This window comes from Halichoeres trimaculatus, unplaced genomic scaffold (genome assembly GCF_033239565.1).
Source record: "Halichoeres trimaculatus isolate MK-OKI-2021-1 unplaced genomic scaffold, fHalTri1.1 fHalTri1_scaffold_16, whole genome shotgun sequence".
NCBI classification, from domain to species: Eukaryota; Metazoa; Chordata; class Actinopteri; order Labriformes; family Labridae; genus Halichoeres; species Halichoeres trimaculatus.
This window is the reverse complement of record NW_027437194.1, coordinates 2,490,727-2,508,898: the sequence shown is the minus strand read 5'-3', so window position 1 is coordinate 2,508,898 and position 18,172 is coordinate 2,490,727. Positions and strand designations below refer to the sequence as shown.

The 18,172-nt window shown below is 39.5% G+C and overlaps 1 protein-coding gene across 1 annotated transcript in view; it reads right to left on the bottom strand.

Annotated features, from left to right (window-relative positions):
* Nucleotides 1-387: 387 nt before the first annotated feature.
* Nucleotides 388-18,172, bottom strand: part of lamc3 (laminin, gamma 3) — a 199,428-nt gene continuing 181,643 nt past the window's right edge. Inside the window, exons 20-28 of the mRNA XM_074690299.1 lie at nt 15,284-15,360; nt 14,971-15,105; nt 11,242-11,461; nt 10,634-10,783; nt 8,499-8,601; nt 7,318-7,520; nt 5,049-5,189; nt 4,843-4,942; nt 388-1,471 (exon numbers count right to left, since the gene is read on the bottom strand). Of these exons, the coding sequence (XP_074546400.1) occupies nt 1,209-1,471; nt 4,843-4,942; nt 5,049-5,189; nt 7,318-7,520; nt 8,499-8,601; nt 10,634-10,783; nt 11,242-11,461; nt 14,971-15,105; nt 15,284-15,360 (1,392 nt within the window). The 3' untranslated portion in view covers nt 388-1,208. The remainder of the gene's footprint in view (nt 1,472-4,842; nt 4,943-5,048; nt 5,190-7,317; nt 7,521-8,498; nt 8,602-10,633; nt 10,784-11,241; nt 11,462-14,970; nt 15,106-15,283; nt 15,361-18,172) is intronic.

Here is an 18,172-nt window from a genome sequence, read left to right as displayed (position 1 = left end):
CTCTCCCATGTAGAAACGCGATTGCTACAGGTGGTTGCTGGGCTAGAGAGTGTGTCCATGTAGTCACGGTCAGAGGCTGTGGGTGTGTGCTGCCGCTGGCACTGAGCCAAGGAGGCGGAGCCCAGTTTGAATGTTGTGTTTACTAACAAGGAACAAAAAATCCTGCACACCCAAAGAAAGCACAATACCCCGCTTGTAAATTTATCTTGACACACAAAAAACAGTTGGAGTTGGATCATTCCTCATGGACATAATGCACGTCCAACAAGCCTGTTGCATCTCTGGAATCAGATTTTCAAATCAAACACAGCCGTCACATTTTCTGAGGGGTTTCATATTTATTTTATTGCTTTGGTTTCCTTCATTTTCCTTGAACCGTCATAAAAAATGACAGCTTTCTGCTGTGAGAAGCACCTTCATTTCCAATGTGCTGAACAAACAGTGACAGCATCCACGGAAAGAAGATAATCTGATGTGAAATACGACTCTTTCAAGTATACTTTATTCTGAAACGGTCTGAAAACATGGTTAGTGAGGAGTAGATGTGTGACTGACTGGAGGATGAGTGATACAGATCACATTTATAAAAGCAGGAAACAGTTTTTGTGTATGTATGTATAAAAATGACTGTTTGAGGATCTGATAGAGGCAGAAAGGAGGAGAAAAGTGAAGGAGGAGCTGTGAAAACGGAGAGGTAGGCACTGTAAGAATCCCAAACACAGATTATGTGCCATTGAAGCCTGACCTGAACCCCGCAGAGGCCACGAGGACTAATTGTTAATTAAGCCGGGCTGATGAAAAGGAGCTCAAGTGTAAATGAATGTGTCAGAGTGGAGGAGCTCTTAGACACACCTTTTACCCTCACAAAGGAGAATCAGCATTATTTTAAACTCCACGGCGCACGCCGGCTCTTCAGAACGGCCGTATTATTATTCACAGTGAAATTAAACTTCTGATGTTGTTGATGGAAAGGAAAAGAGGGAGAGGAATTTTACAGTTGGGAGATGAGGTGTGAATTATTGGAGACAGGATGAGTTTGTTGCTTTTGGGGGGAAATGGGAGACGGTAAAAGAAATTGCACCTTTGGGCAGAAAAAGACGGGATATTAAAGACATTTCTGGAGCAGTATAAAAATGACCACAGCTTTTCAAATAAAAATCCTACCAGGCGTTTCTGATTTCCCACTTTATTATCAATGACTGTAACGTCTATCCCTTTCCCGCCGCGGTGGCTTGAGGACACGACTGAGGCAGGTTGGAGGCAATGTCCCTCAGACTGTCCCTCTCCTCCCTGATCTCCTGTAAGTCCTGTTCAATCAGGGACAGACGGTTCTGCTGCTCCTTGGAGGCAGATTGAAGCTTCTGGATCTTTGAGCCCAGCGTCGGGCTGTCGACGCTCCCGCTGAGCATGCTCAGACGGCGGGACGTCTCGTTCAAGATCCGGTCGAATCTCTCCAGTGGCACATTCCCATCTGGTCGGGACATGACGGAGAGACGGAGGAGGCAGATGGTGAGGAGAAAAACAAAGACACGTGGAGACATGTGAGTCAGGGGGTTTTTAGGGTAAAGACGTGAATCTCCCAGCAGTGACTCGGGTGTTGGATCTGTCTGCGTTACGACTGAGTCAACATCAGTTTTATCATCGTCTTATTAAGCATTTAGAGGTGATTGAATTTGTAGCAGTAGGGGCTCAGTTTACTAAAACGACTTGAACTGAATCAGGTTTTTAAACTTTAATGAGCTGGCACACAGCGTCTAAACTCCTAAACTTAGAGTTAGAAATGATGCTGAGACAGTACTGTGAAAAAAACGAAAAGAAAGTAAAGTGAAGGCGCTAATAAGTGCTAATAACACCGAGCCAAAAGATGATTTTTAAAGAAAAATGTTTACAGTCTGCTACAAAAAGGTTCTGGGGTCAAAGCAGCTCATTTTGTTCCTAAAACACACTGGAGAAACTGTTATTTTTGAAATTAGAAAGCACTCAAGGTACAAGCTTTGCCCATATAAGGGCATGGCTGACTTGATTGACAGGCGGGAACCCTGTAGCTGTCTGTAAATAGGCTTAAGACCTGCCTCCTTGCTCCATCCAAACTCCCAAAAAGTTTAGTTGAATCCACCGTTTAAAGTCTTTGAAGACTGAGTCCGTTTTTTTTCAGATGCGTTTTTTGGATCCGTAATGCTAAGCTACACATCGCCCAAAATGTGTAGAGAAAATACGTCAGAAAATGTGAAAATGTGATTGTGCAAGTATTCGAATAGTCAAACTACTCAGGAAATGAGCGGCGCTGATGCAAAAAAACGCAAAAAATTTAACCTGTTCCGAAAAAACGATGGACGAAAGTTTGGATGGAGTGTGCAAACATGATTGACATAACATGGAATGGAAAAAACGAACTCAGTGTGCAAATAAGGGCTTTATAACTAGTTATTGGAGACAAATAGGTAACATCATGGATACTATATCTTGTTTACAGCCTGGCCCAAAAAACAGTTGAAGCTGCTGCGAGGAGGGTCTGTTTTAATGTGACTGCAGCGCCACCTTCTGGCCCAGAGTCTCACACACACTGTTGTAAAGATGTAACACTCAACCAGGTGTCTTTGTTCAAGTCAACTTTTTACTGACTTTTACTTTCACTGACTTTTTAACCTGACAACAAGCAAAGGTAAGTTTGAACCGCAAGTCAGTAGCTAGCTTTATGTAGCGTTACTAGCAGTATAAGCTGTGAGACGTGTCGTAATGTGTAACCGACCAATCCCTGCTGACGGAGTTTAGAGTAAAAATGATTTCTGTGATTAATTTTGAAGTGATGATGGACACTGGAGCCTAACTGTCGGACAGAAAAAGGACAGAAGAGCAGAAGAAAGAGAAACAGGAGAGAGATAGAGCACGAGCTAAAGGCTAAAAGGGCTAAACTGTTTGTGCTAATGTTCAGTCCAACCCACACACTGCAAAAAACAGAAATCTTATCAAGCATTTTATCTTATTTTAAGTAAAAAAATGTCTTGTTATACTACAGAAGAGGAAAAAGGGCCACTAACTAAAAAGGAAATAAAAAAAGACATCAATATTTTGTTTCTTTCAAATTTTTTGAAGAAAAAGTAAAAACTCTTAGATTAAAGTCAGAACTCTGAATTTTTAAAAAAATATTCTTTTTTTCAGTGGCCCTGATCTTCTTCCTTAATACCCTTTGTTCACTTTTTTCAATATAGTTTGTTAGTCTTACTGACAACTGGCGGTCAGCAAGATTTCACAGTGTTCCTTTTTCTTTTTCAATGAAAAATTGCAGGAAAGAAATGTTTATATTTTAACAGTATCCTTTGTCATGTTTGTCGTGCTATGGAACAACTGTGTGCTTCTGTTAAGTGAATAATGCAGAAGATAATTGTCCCTCCCAATCAAAATTGAATGCTAAACTGCAACCGCATAATTGGTCAAAAAAATCGCAATTCGATGATTTTCCAAAATCAGTCAGCCTTAGTTCCAAGTCCTCTGTCGAGGTTTCATCCCTTTATGAAGTGTGTGTGTGTGAAAAGCAAAGCATTTTCCCTCCTTTATTGAGTCACATGACCAACACGGAACTCCTGGTGAGTGTGTGACATCATCACCAGCTGCTGCTCTTTGAGGAGTGAAATTCGCACACATTTTGGAAACAACTCCTCAAAGATGCCACAATTTTACCCAAATCTGTGTAAAAATGTGATATTTTTCTGAGAGTCTATCAATAAAATGAAGAGTGTGGTTACATTAGCTCTGCTTGGTAGGTGACTGTACAAACTGACAGTTAGCTTGTTGTCAAGTTAGCCTACAGATATGTTGGGGCACCGGGCTGCCGATAGCACTACATATAGATGGCTACTACAACGTTTGCTTGATGTCACCTTCTTGTGTTGTATCTGGTAAAAAGTTGACTTGAACAAAGAAAATTTGTTCCAAAACAAACACACCTGGTTAAAAGTCACATTTTTACGACAGTGTTTGTGAGATTCCAGGCCAGAGGGTGGCGCTGCAGTCACATTAAAACAGATTCTCAACCTCTATCAAATATTCATCATCCTCACCTCTTTAGTTAAGAGTGGCCTAAAGATGAGTCAGCATTTCCAATACTGTGACCTCACTTCAAATCTTAATCTTAAAGTCAATAACCACAGATCTTTCTGAGAGCTTCTGAGTTTGTCCTTTCCAACCCCAACAGATTTTTCTCCGACACGAGCGGCAAATAAAAATATGAGGCAATGCAGAAGAGGTAAAAGCCGCAGTTCGTTGTGTGTCTGCTTGACTTCGGAAGTACCGTAAAACCACGAACACAAGCCCAAAAAAACAAAACCAACAAAAAAACCCAATCAGCTGATTGACAGGTGGGCGCCCTTTGGCGGTTAGTGGCCCGACAATCTGCTTCAAAACCCACAGAGACTTTCTTAATTCACTACACATAAGTAACACCAGTTTCTACACCGTTAAAGTCTGGATTTTGTTATCGTCCTCCCTCTACAGAAAACTGCTCCAGCCTCCACCGATTCCTCTTTATCCCACTGATTGAATTGTTTTATGTAAATGGGTCTCGATGAATTATAAAAAGGTCAGAGAAAAAAACACTAAATTATCTTAACACTCTGAAATCTAACCACAAAGAAAACTCTTCTGGGTCTAATGAACTGCACTTATGCCAGCTTGGCTAAGGGGATAAAAATTAGTGAAATACTTCCCTGTTAAATGAGGCGTTAAAAAGCACCGAGCTCTTTTCGTCATCTGACATTTGAGGTTTAATGAAGATTTATGAGTTTTAACAATCTGGGAGACTACAAAGTAGCCACGGTGAAAATGATCCATGAAAGAGTCGCTCACCAATTTTGCTGATTAGCTCGGTTAGTGTCACAGAAAAGGCCTTTAACTGGAGCTTGGCTGCTTCCATGTCTTCCTTCACGTGGGTCAGGGACACCTCCGGCTGGAGAGGAGAAGAAATATGGTGGAAACAGCCTTAGACAGTCAGTTAGGATCAGTGTTCGTGGATTCTCAGGGATAAATGTGCGATAAGTTTCTTCGCCGGGTACCTCTGAGGGGATTTGGGCGTGTGCTGTAGCTGTTAGCATCTCCTGCTCAGCCAGCTGGCGTAGAGCAGAGTCTAAATGAGAGCTCAGGTGAGCAGAGGCCGTCCTGGTGTGCTTGGCCTGGGTGAGGATGGATTTGGATTCCTGCACATAAACACAGACAGAAAAATGATCTCAGACAAGACTGAAGAAGATTTATTGCCAAGGAAAATTGTTAAGATGCGGAAATATCTACCAAACACACACCCTTACTTTTTAGCACACTCAAAAAAATGTGTGTTTGTTCAATCAGCAGAAGTAAAACTTGTAGCTTCTACTGGATTATTTAATTTTCAGTGGTTTAACATGATTAAACCATGTTGTTTTAGCATGAGGGGCAAAGTTGTTAAGTCAAGTCAACCTTATTAGCTTAGGTAGGAATCCCATCTGCAACACCTCTCCAGAGCAGGAGGGGGCAGTAATGTGCAAAAGACCCTATTCATCAGAGAGCAGAGCCAGAGCATAACCTGGTTAATGTGGGAATCATCTTTAAGGGTGCAAGTTCTGGATGAGCTGGCAAACAATCCACTTGTTGTTGCAAGGTGTAAATCTGGACATAACTTTGTAAACTTTGTTTGTATAATTGGTACAGACTAATTCAGTAATTTTATTCATTGAAACCATGAGTGAGGAGGGAAAACAGTGTATATAAGACCCAACTGTACACTGACCTGGTACTTGACTGGCGCGGACCTGCAGTCTCTGATCCACAGCATGGACTAACTGTCTATGCTCCACAGCACAGACTGGCGGTCTGTGCTCATGGGCGCAGACCAGGTGTTTGTGCTCAGCTTGCGCAGACCTGCGGTCTGTGCTCCACAACGCGGACTGATAGTCTGTGCTCCATATGGCCCAGCCCATGTACCCAGTGATTTTTACAGTTTGCTCTATGTTAATAAAACATAATGTCTTGACGGTCTACGCTTTGGTGGCCGATTTCAACCTGAAGTGTTTTAAGATTACACAGAAGGTCATGCAGTGGCGCACAGACAGTTCAATGTACAGCAAAATCTTATATCCACTGTGTTCCCTCCTTACTCACGGTTCATGTCTTACCTTAGTGGATAAGTTAAAGGGGACATATCATGCTGATGCCTGATTTAATACTTACATATAATATAATAAAGTTGAAAACAAGAACTTTCACCCCCTGAATTTTCAAAAAATGAGATATTGTATTTTTTCTGATATCCTAGAACGAGATTTGATGCCTCTGAAAATAGGTCATTGACATTTGGCTTCGAGATTTCGACCTTTGTGACGACACGAGGATCCTTTCTTTTTATTGGAGTAATCTGATAAAGCAGCTCCTCCTCTGTGATGTCAGTTAGTCACACAACCACCACCATGGGATACACCCACCAAGAGCCGAGTATAAACGTATAAACTCTACATGTTACAGTACCGCTTTGACTCACCACACTGAAGCGTCCTGAGATGATCTGTGTCCAGGTGGATTTTCTTCCTCCTGAGCTGCAGAACCGTCCGGGTCTGACTCGGGGTCCAACACAAAAGGACGTATCCTACACTCTGCCATTTTATTAGTGCTATCAATGCCTTACGGTGAAGTTTTGGCAAACAGCAAACTCGCTCGGTCTGCTCCATTCAACGTGGCGATTTTGTAAATACTGCCATGCTGCAAAAACCGCCCCCTGGCTCTACCCCCTCCGCCCCTCTGATAGAACTGACCAATCAGAGCACAAAGGACTGTGACGTTGCGAGGTTACTGGAGGTCATTCTCCAAACAGAGCGTTTCAACGAGATCTTCAGAATGGCCTAAAATGAGGATATTGAGAACGCTATTGTGGGGAAATGAAGGAACTAAATGACTTGTACTGAGGGCAGAAATGCTTTACAGGCATCCTAGTCTGACATAGGGAAAAGGAGAAACAAGCATGATATGTCCCCTTTAAAACAACCTTTAAAATTAAGCTGGACTCACACATTGCAAATAAATAATACTAACGCCAAAACTTTATGTTCACACAACATAATCACAATTAGCTGATTAAACAAATTTGGGTCTTGCTAGATAACAGCAATTCAATTAGGTGGAAATTCTTTCCATAACTAAATTACATTCATCCAACAAGTTATTTCTTTTAGGCGAAGAGTTTATGCCGAGTTTGCAGGGATTTGGTGATGAAGTGAAGTTTTGAATCATAAAATCTGATCTGATGTTATCGTTTAATTTAGAGTAGGATGATGACCAAGCTTTAAAAAGTCTCCACACCTTAGCCGCAGCGTGAGCCGTTTGTTCTGCTTCCTTGGAGGTGTTACTGGAGAGGCTGGAGTTTTCCTGAGCTGGTTTCAGCATCTTCTCGATCTGCGCCACCTTTTTTCTGACGTCGGCTAAAACTTTTCCCTCCAGAGGTTTCTCCTTCTTCATGGCGGCCTGAGTCTGGGCGCGGCGGTGGGGCCACTCCTTCAGCATGTCTGGGGTGAAGTTAAACAAAGACAGGAAGAGATCAAACCCGACATCCAGTGTAGCTTATTTGTTTTATCTAGAGATGGACTGATGTGGTTTTTCAGGGCCGATACTGATACCGATTAGGGGTAGTCAAAGTGGACGGCTACCGATATTTGGAGACAATATTCATTTGTAGTAAAAGTGAAAATATTGGTGCCAAAACTTTGAATAATACATTTTTTTTAACCCTTTAACACCAGATGTGTCCGATTTTTACAGATACATAAAACAGCTTTAAACTGATCTCTTATCAGCCGCCAAATTATAAAAAAAGGCAGATACCAATATGCTTCAAAATTTCAAGTATCGGCACAGATTATCTGTCTATCCCTAGTTTCGACAGTTTCGTTTGTTTTTTGATTCACACTCTCTCAAAATACAGAAACAAAGTTGTCTTTTATCAGATTAAATTTTAGTAAAACTTTGTTTTTGTGCAGAGCTTCATCTTTCATATCAAAAGCTGATTATGAAAAAGCGTTTCAGGGCTTCTAAATTGGATTCAAGGATGAACTAAACGATGAAAAGTCCGACCCGGCTGAGAAGGAATTTCCCGTTGGCTGAATTCCACCTTCATTATTCATTTTTCTGCATATTCTGTGTTCCATTCAGTGAAAAAACCTCTGCCACAAAAACACTCAGAGTTGTCTCCACGCATCATAAACAGACTGTTTTTCATTCATGAAGTTGTCGCTGTGAAAATTCCCTAAACAATCCACCTCATTACGGTATTCAAATAATCTGTTGTTGCCTCCAATGCATGACAATCATGTCCAAACACCACAATGCCGATGACAAATGTATTAAAGTAAAACTTGAGCCCGCAGCTCTGATGTTTGTTTTCACTTTCAGCACTTGACATTTCAATTTGAGGAGAATAATTCAGCTGGATGTTCAACAGAAACAATAACGGAAGAGTGACAGCGAAGGGAGAGAAACAGACTCACGGTCGAGCTCTTTGTTCAGGGTGACTGCGTCTGATTCCATCTCTTTCCCCGTCACCACGGACGACAGAGCCGTGACCTTTGACCCTTCAGCGCCAGCTTGCAGCTTGAGGGAGAGACAATGATGAAAAATGACCAAAGGGTGTTTTTCAAAGGTTGGATCCACAGCGATCGTACTGCATACTGTGTTTTAGAGGAGTTTACAACCACTGACAAAACTCTTTTAGGAAAGATGTGTCAGCTGCTCTGAAGTTTAACTCAAGGACTGTGGTACTGTCAGACTGTACTGCGTGACGTCAATTTATCTACTGAAAACAGACGCCTCTGTAAGCAGCTCACCTGGGAGCATACGCTGAATAACACGTTTACACGACCCAACACTCGGGTTGATAGAGTCAGGGGTCTTAATCAGGTTTTATTATCAGAATAAGATATTTACATATCTCCTACACAGTCGGAATATTGTCTTAATCCCCATTAATACAGGAACATGGTGTGAATGTAAACGTAGTCATTGGGGTTTTCCTCAGGGGCAGACACAGATCTGGTGTCTGTAAAGATTTGTAAATTCACTCCCTAAAAACATGGTTTCACCTCTGTGACACAAAGTCACAAAATCCAGTGATTGGATTGATTGAATCTGCACCTTCAGATAACTCTTTGAAATATAAACTATTGCAAAAATAAAAAATTAACTGATACATGGGTCAAGGATTGTGTTTTGTATCCTTAGCCACCAAGCGATCCATTCCTAGTCCCATCATTTTTCAGAAATTTACATTATTCCTGCATAAAACTCAGATATAAAGTAAAGCAATAAGCAACAAAGAGATAAACAATGATAAATAAAATAAAATAATTTTAAAAAATGAAGTAATGTAAAGTGATAAAAGTAAAGAAGTATTTGTAAAGTAATGTTAAAAAGTACAGTAAAGTAAAAGTAAAGTAATGTTAGTAAGTAACTAAACTAAGAAAAGTAAAGTAAATAAGTAAGTTATGTAAAGTTAATAAGTATAGTAAAGTAAAGTAGGTATAGTAAACTAAACAAAATGCGTACAGTAAAGTTAGGTAAAGTTAAGTAAGTATAGCAAAGTAAGTGAAGTAAGTAAATTGAAATAATTAAGAAAAGTAAGTACAGTAAATTAAGTGAAGTTAGGTTAAGTTAAGCAATTCCAGCTAAGTAAGTGAAGTAAGTAAAGTAAAGTAATTAAAAAAGGAAGTACAGTAAACCACGTAGGGTAAGTGTAGTTAAGATAGGGTTAGTAAGCAAGTAAGTAAGTGAGGTAAAGTAAGTACAGTTAAGGTAGTTAAGTAATTAAATAAGGTAAAGTTAAATAAGTAGAGTTAAGGTACTTAAAGTAAGTAAAGTAAGTAAAGTTAAGTAAAGTTAGTACAGTAAAGGAGGTAAAGCAAGTAAGTTAGTACAGTACAGTACAGTAAGGCAAGTACAGGTTAGTAAAGTTAGTTAAATAAGGAAAGCATGTACAGTAAACTAAGTAAAGCAAAAAAGTTAAGTAAGTTAACTAAGTAAGAAAGGAAAACTAATGTTACTACAGTACGTAAAGTATGTAAAGAAAGGTAAAGTTAGTGCAGGAAAGTGAAGTAAGTGAGGAAAGTATGTAAAGTAAGTAAGTACAGTAAAGTTAATACAGTTAAGTTAGAAAAGTAAAGTAAGTAAAGTAATCAAGTAAGGTAAAGTTTAGTAAGTACAGTTAAGTAAAGTTAGTTAAGTAAGTAAAGTAAGTATAGTAAACTACGGGAGGCAAATACAGTTAAGTAAGTAAACTAAGGAAGTAAACGTAAAGTTAGAACAGTAATTAAGTAAGGTAAAGTTAAGTTAGTACAGTAAAGTTAGTAAAGTATGTAAAGTTATTTAGTTTGTACAGCAAACTGAGTGAAGCAAGAAAGTAAAGTAAGTAATTAAACTAAGGAAAAGTAAAGTAAGTAAAGTAACTGCAGGTAAGTAAAGTAAGTAAGTAAGGTAAAGTAAAGTTAGTGCAGGAAAGTGAAGTTAGTTAGGAAAGAAAGTAGGTAAAATAAGTAAAGTAACAAGTCAAATAAAAAAATAAAGGAATAAGCCATAAAGTAAGTAAAATAGACTTGAGTCAGATATGAAGTAATACGTGCAGTAATCTCACCTCACTGATGTCGTTCACTAACTTCTCTATTTTCTCATTGGCAGTCTGTCTCAGAGGCTCCGTCTCTTCTCTCATCTTATTGATTCGATCGTCTTTGGTCTGGATCCGCTGATCCAGCTCCTCTGTCCGTGTAATCAGGTCCCCGCTCCACTAAACATGGAGCAGAAAGAGAAAACACAAACTGCATATTCTAATCAAACATTTCAATCCAAGCTTCCAGCATCACTCGGTGCCTTTTCTGACAGTGGACAGAGGGAACAGAGCCTCTTCCTGTTTCCTTTAACAGTGTTTGTTTTGCTCAGAGAGGCTGCAGTGGTGAGTGGCCTTCCTCTGGAACAACATGAGCCGCAAATCCTGCCAAATTTTCTCTCCTGTGCCCACTCAGTTTCCCCCTCTGCTTGCCAAAACTTAAATCACAGAGAGGAAAAAACAAGTGGAGCTAACTGCCCGCTCTTTAAAGGCAGGAGAGACACTGGTTTCTCTGAAATGGTTTGTTGTACGTGGCCAGCTCGCTGTAACCAGAGCAAATGATCCATTCATGAATCTGTAATGTAACACCACAAAGCATCAGATTGCATTAGCAGCCTGCGGGGGCTGTCCACGCTGACCTCTCCCGTGTGGTTGGCCGGCTGCGTTGGGTTGGGCTGCGTCTGGGCCGCCTCTGGTGATGAGCTGGCGGCTGTCAGAGCCAGATGATGAAAAGATGATGTGATGTTACCCAGGGCGAGCTTTACACCTGCATCTTCCTCCTCCAAGGCCAGCTGCTCGGCTACTGTATCGTTCACCTGCGCGCTCAGGTTCGCCTTCTGCTGCTGCATTTCTTTTATTCTACGGAGGAAAAAAAAACGAAGCGGCGTATGATTTTCTCTAACGGCCACTTTTAAAAAACAATATTTTATTCATACAGGATCTGCTGGCTTGATTTATTAGTGCACACTTGATGAAAAGAGAGGCTGAGCTGCAGACTCATTACAGCTACACATTTCATATCTCTCTCAAAAGGATCATCCTGCTCCATATTGAAATCAATATCAATCTGCAAAGCAGGCAGTGCGGCTTGTTAGAAGTGAGTAAAGAGGAGTAAAGAGACAGTGACACTGTGCAAACAAAGCGTGATGGATTCATGAAAGGTGTTCTGCAGAGCGGGAGGTGTTAGCCGTAATGTTATCTAATCTGTTTTCTTCAGCAGAGCAGAAATAAAACCCCCTGCCAGCGTCTCCTCAGCGTTTTAAATCCTGCGCGTGTATTCAAACAAATGAATCATTCTTAATACACACTTTTGTAGTTTAGAGAGTTTCCAAAGCCCCGAACAGTTTAACTACAGAAATGTAAACAGCATAGAGGGCTCTTGTTTTTAAATTTGGAGAAGCTTAAGGGAGAAAATCACAATTTAACAAGACTAACAAAGCAAAGAGGAGCCTTGAGTGGAAGTGATGTCTTTAAGAGAGCAAAGGTCGACTAAAAACGTCGAGGATTGAGCGGCTTTTATGCCCAAAAAATGTGTGCAAATGAGCCAAAAAACTCACACTCAAAGATACACCTTGAATACCACAAAATGTGAACATCCCCCCAAAATGGCAAAGAAAACTCCAAAGTTTCTCAAACCCTCTCAAATTTGATTAAAAAAAAAAGACATTTCTTGTATCCACACATTATTTTTCTAATTTTAAGAAACTTGACAAGCACAATTTTTTACCCCACTGACAGATATTTTTAGTTACTAAAAGCAACTTAAACCTCTTTTTTGTCTTATAATAACTTGGAACAAGACATGTTTCCAGACTGGTCAGATAAAGTTCGCTCAATTTAAGTAAATAAGACTATTTTTATTAAAAATTAGACAAAAACACTTTGTTAGATTTCAGTTTTTGCAGTGCACCAACTGACTTTATTGGTTAAACCAATTGGCCACGTCTTTCACCCAAACCCCGACAGTTAGGGCAGATAAAAGTAATAGTGGTCGCAATTTATTTTTGGTGAATTCGCCTCTCAGTGTAGTACCGGGTTGGACCCCCTTTTGGGTTCAGAACTGCCTTAATCCTTGGTGGCATAGATTCAACAAGGTCCTGGAAACATTCCTCAGAGAGTTTGGTCCATATTGACATGATAGCATCAACAGTTGCTGCAGATTTGTGGTCTGAACATCCATGATGAGAATCTCCCGTTCCACCACATCCCAAAGGTGCTCTATTGGATTGAGATCTGGGGACTGTGGAGGACATTTGAGTACAGGGAACTCATTGTCATGTTGAAGAAAGCAGTCTGAGATGATTCCAGCTTTATGACATGGAGCGTTATCCTGCTGGAAGTAGCCATCAGAAGATGGGTACACTGTGCTCATAAAGGGATGGACATGGTCAGCAACAATACTCAGGAAGACTGTGGACTTTTTTTTTTCATTTTTTTCTTTTTCTCTTTTTTCTCTCTTTTGTTTTCTTTTTATCTTTTTTATTCTTTTTTCCCTTTTTTCTTTCTTTTATCTTTTTTTCTTTTTTATCCTCCCCCTTTTCCTTGTTTTCTTTCTTTTTTTCTTTTGTCCCCCTTGTTTTTCTATTTTTCTCTTGTTTTTTTTTCTTTTTTCTCTCTTTCTTTTCCTTTTCTCTTTTTTTTAATTTTTCCTTCTTTTTTATTTTTCTTTCTTTTTCTTTTTTCCCTTTTTTTCTCCCCCTTTCTTTTCCTTGTTTTCTTTTTTTTTCTTTTGCCCCCCCCCCCTTGTTTTTCTTTTTTCTTTTTTCTTCTTTTTTCTCTTTTTTTCTTTTTTCTCTCTTTTTTCTTTTTTCTCTTTTTCTTTTTTCCTCCTTTCTTATCCCTGTATTCTGTCTTTTTTTCTTTTGTCCCCCTTTGTTATTCTTTTATTCTCTTTTTTTTCCTTTTTTTCTTTTTTCCTTTTTTTTCTTTTTTTTCCTGTGGACTTTAAACCATGCTCAGTTGGTACTAAGGGGCCCAAAGTGAGCCAGGAAAATCTCCCCCACACCATTACACCAGCAGCAGCAGCCTGAACCGTTGATACAAGGCAGGATGGATCCATGCTTTCATGTTGTTGAGGCCAAATTCTGACCCTACCATCTGAATGTGGAGCAGAAATCCAGAAATCTCTGAGTTACTGTTGCCTTTCTATCAGCTCCAACCAGTCTGTCCATTCTCCTCTGACCTCTGGCATCAACAAGGCATTTTGTCCCACAGAACTGCTGCTCACTGGATATTTTCTCTTTTTGGGACCATTCTCTGTAAACCCTAGAGATGGTTGTGGGTTAAAATCCCAGTAGATCAGCAGTTTCTGAAATACTCAGACCAACAACCATGCAACGTTCAAAGTCCCTTAAATCACCTTTCTCCATTCTGATGCTCGCTTTGACCTGCAGCAGATCGTCTTCACCATGTCTACATTCCTACATGCATTGAGTTGCTGCCATGTGATTGGCTGATTAGAAATTTAGGTTAACAAGCAGTTGGACAGGTGTGCCTAATAAAGTGGCTGGTGAGTGTATAACTACAGTGGAGTAAAAAGTGCAGTTTTCTGTCCTGATATTCCAGTAGGAAGAAGCTAAAGACAGTGATATTATTTAAGTCATATAAAAGTTAATTTACTGTTGCTCTGTTGTAAACATGTAGAATGGATGTTACAGAAAATAAACATAAAAAAGAAAGAATGTAATTTAACTCCTGTTAGAGATGCTGCTTTTATATAATCCTGTTTTTTAACAAAAGGTTGAATACTTCCGTCTTTTTTATTGTGTAACTCTCTTTCCTATAAAACACATATGATCATTTTAACATCTGACACATGAGGAAATGCATTTTCCCGCTGCTCGTCTGTGCATGACCTGCTCAGCTCACGCCCTGAACAGCGACACAGACCTATCTGCTCAGATACACACGTGTGTATTGTGCAGCAGCAGCTCTCCAAAGATTAACAGAGCTCTCCTGAACTGCGCTGACGACCGTTCGGAGGGCGTAATCAATTTTGAGTCGCTCGCTTCTTGCTCTCATCATGGCCACCGGAGGGCTTTTTGCATCATTCTGTCTGGCATTGGAGGATAATCCTCTGAGCAATCACACGCTAGGAGATGCAGCGAGCGCGCAGCAAATCCAAGAAAGCAATAGGCTTACAGCAGAGAGGAGCTGTCCCCCTGTGGCTAAATGTCTTACTCCTAAACTCCAGTGTACTGTGAAGAAGAGGGACCTCGACTTGTAATACAGGGATAGGTGCACTTTGTTCCAAATTTACTGCAAAGGCAGAATAATCCAGGGAGTTTACAGAGAGGATGTTTGAATGTAAGACTTTTTTTTTTCCGCCTGTGTGTGAGTGTGTGTGTGTGTTTCTCTGTTGTGCTTACTGCTCTGTTAGGCTCCTGATGTACTCCTCTGTGGAGTTGTCCTGCAGCAGATCCATCAGGAAACTGAAGGTCTGCTTCGAGGCTTGAACGGCTGCACTGGCTACAGCCTCGATGTGGTCGGCTGTTTCTCTGTGACTACGAGGAGAGGAGGGAAAAATGGAGTGAGAAACATAAAACACCAGATTATCACGACTGCCTGAGGAGAGACTCAGCAGAAAGTAGCGCTGATGACTTCCTCTGGCTTCTCTAACTACAGTAACGATGCTGCGTGTGAGAGGAGGCCGTGGGCACTGAGGCCACTGATGTGTCTCACCTTTTCATGAGGGCCTGGGACTCGTTGACCATCATGTTCCATTTGTTTGGTTCTGACTCCAACTCAAAGGGAATCATCTAGAAAAACACAAGAAGAAAAAGTTAAAGCCTGTTGTGGTTTGTTGAATAGATCCTGGAGACTGAAATCTGTGTCTGATAGAAAAAGCGATGTAACCCTAAGTCTTTGTTATAAGCCAGGTTGGAAAAAAGTTGAGTTAAATATAAATTTAATGTATAAATTTTGAAAACTGACTTACAAGATGTGCATTTTTTTGGGGAAAATATGGCTCCTGATAGAATCCAAAGACAAAAAAAACAAACTACAAATCACAAAAACCAGAATGCTAACTTCATGACACAACTGATTAAGACAGCCAAATATAAAATGACGGATAGCTAGTTAGTAACTTTTGCTTTCAGGTTTTTGCTCCTTCATTAGTGTTGTGGCTTTTGAATTTGTGATGTTGCTTTTACATTTATTTTGTTGCTTTTGCTTTTATAAATTTCACTTTTCGCTTTCATGTTGTAGCATTTGCACTCATGCTGTAGCTTTTTTTTCACATTTATGCTGTAGGGTTTTGCATTTGTGATGTTGTAGCTTTTGTGTTTGTGATTCATCTTTTTCATTCATGCTGTAGCTTTCGCATTTGTGTTGAGACTTTTCGTTCATGTTGTTACTTTTGAATCCAGGTCATTGCTTCTTCATTAGCTTTGTTGCTCTCGAATTTGTAATGTTGCTTTTGCATTTATTTTGTAGCTTTTGCTTTTGTGCTGTAGCTTTAGCATTCATGCTGTAGCTTTTGCATTCATGCTGTAGCTTTTGCATTTGTAATGTTGCTTTTGCATTAGTGATGTCATTGCTTTTGCATTTGTAATGTTGTAGGTTTTTCATCTGTGCTGTAGCTTTTGTATTTGTGATGTTGTAGCTTTTGCATTCATGCTGTAGCTTTTGCATTAATTTTGTAGCTTTTTCATATATGCTGAAGCTTTTGCATTTGTGTTGTTGTAGTTTTTGCAATCATGTTGTAGCTTTTGTCTTTGTGATGTCACTTTTGCATTTGTGATGTTGTAGCTTTTGCATTTGTAATTCATAGCTTTTGCATTCATGCTGTAGCTTTTGCAATCATGCTGTAGCTTTTGTCTTTGTAATGTTGTAGCTTTTGCATTCATGCTGTAGCTTTTGCATTAATTTTGTAGCTTTTTCAGATATGCTGAAGTTTTGCATTTGTGTTGTTGTAGTTTTTGCATTCATGTTGTAGCTTTTGTCTTTGTGATGTCACTTTTGCATTTGTGATGTTGTAGCTTTTGCATTTGTAATTCATAGCTTTTGCATTCATGCTGTAGCTTTTGCAATCATGCTGTAGCTTTTGTCTTTGTGATGGTGCTTTTGCATCAATGCTGAAGCTTTTGAATCAGAGCTCTAGCTTTCGCATTTGTAATGTCGCTTATCCATTTGTGATGTCGTAGCTTTTGCATTTGTGATTTGCAGCTTTTGCATTCATGCTGCAGTTTTTGCATTTATACTGAAGCTTTTGCATCTTTGATGATGAAGCGGTTTCATTCATGCTGTAGCTTTTGTCTTTGTGATGTTGTAGCTTTTGCATTCATGCTGTAGCTTTTGCATTTGTAATGTTGCTTTTGCATTAGTGATGTCATTGCTTTTGCATTTGTAATATTGTAGGTTTTTCATCTGTGCTGTAGCTTTTGTATTTGTGATGTCGCTTTTGTCTTTGTGATGTTGTAGCTTTTGCATTCATGCTGTAGCTTTTGCTTTTGTGCTGTAGCTTTAGCATTCATGCTGTAGCTTTTGCATTTGTGTTGTTGTAGCTTTTGCATTTGTGATTTGCAGCTTTTGCATTCATGCTGCAGTTTTTGCATTTATACTGAAGCTTTTGCATCTTTGATGATGTAGCTTCTTCATTCATGCTGTAGCTTTTGCATTTGTGATGTCATTGCTTTTGCATTCATGCTGTAGCTTTTGCATTAATTTTGTAGCTTTTTCATATATGCTGAAGCTTTTGCATTTGTGTTGTTGTAGTTTTTGCATTCATGTTGTAGCTTTTGTCTTTGTGATGTCACTTTTGCATTTGTGATGTTGTAGCTTTTGCATTTGTAATTCATAGCTTTTGCATTCATGCTGTAGCTTTTGCAATCATGCTGTAGCTTTTGTCTTTGTGATGGTGCTTTTGCATCAATGCTGAAGCTTTTGAATCAAAGCTCTAGCTTTCGCATTTGTAATGTCGCTTATCCATTTGTGACGTCGTAGCTTTTGCATTTGTGATTTGTTGCTTTTGCATTCATGCTGCAGTTTTTGCATTTATGCTGAAGCTTTTGCATCTTTGATGATGTAGCTTTTTCATTCATGCTGTAGCTTTTGTCTTTGTGATGTTGTAGCTTTTGCATTCATGCTGTAGCTTTTGCATTAATTTTGTAGCTTTTTCATATATGCTGAAGCTTTTGCATTTGTGATGTTGTAACTTTTGCATTCATGCTGTAGTTTTGCATTGATTTTGTAGCTTTTGCATTTATGCTGTGGCGTTTGCATTTAAAGCTATAGTTTTTGCATTTGTAATGTTGCTTTTGCATTTGTGATGTTGTTGCTTTTGCATTTGTGATGCCGTTGCTTTTGCATTTGTGATTTGTAGCTTTTGCATTTGTGATTTGTAGCTTTTGCATTCATGCTGTAGCTTTTTCATTGATTTTGAAGCTTTTTGCATTAATCCTGAAGCTTTTGATTCAAAGCTATAGCTTTTGCTTTTGAGATGTCATAGCTTTTGCATTTGTGATGTTGTAACTTTTGCATTCATACTGTAGTTTTGCATTGATTTTGTAGCTTTTGCATTTATGCTGTGGCGTTTGCATTTAAAGCTATAGCTTTTGCATTTGTTAT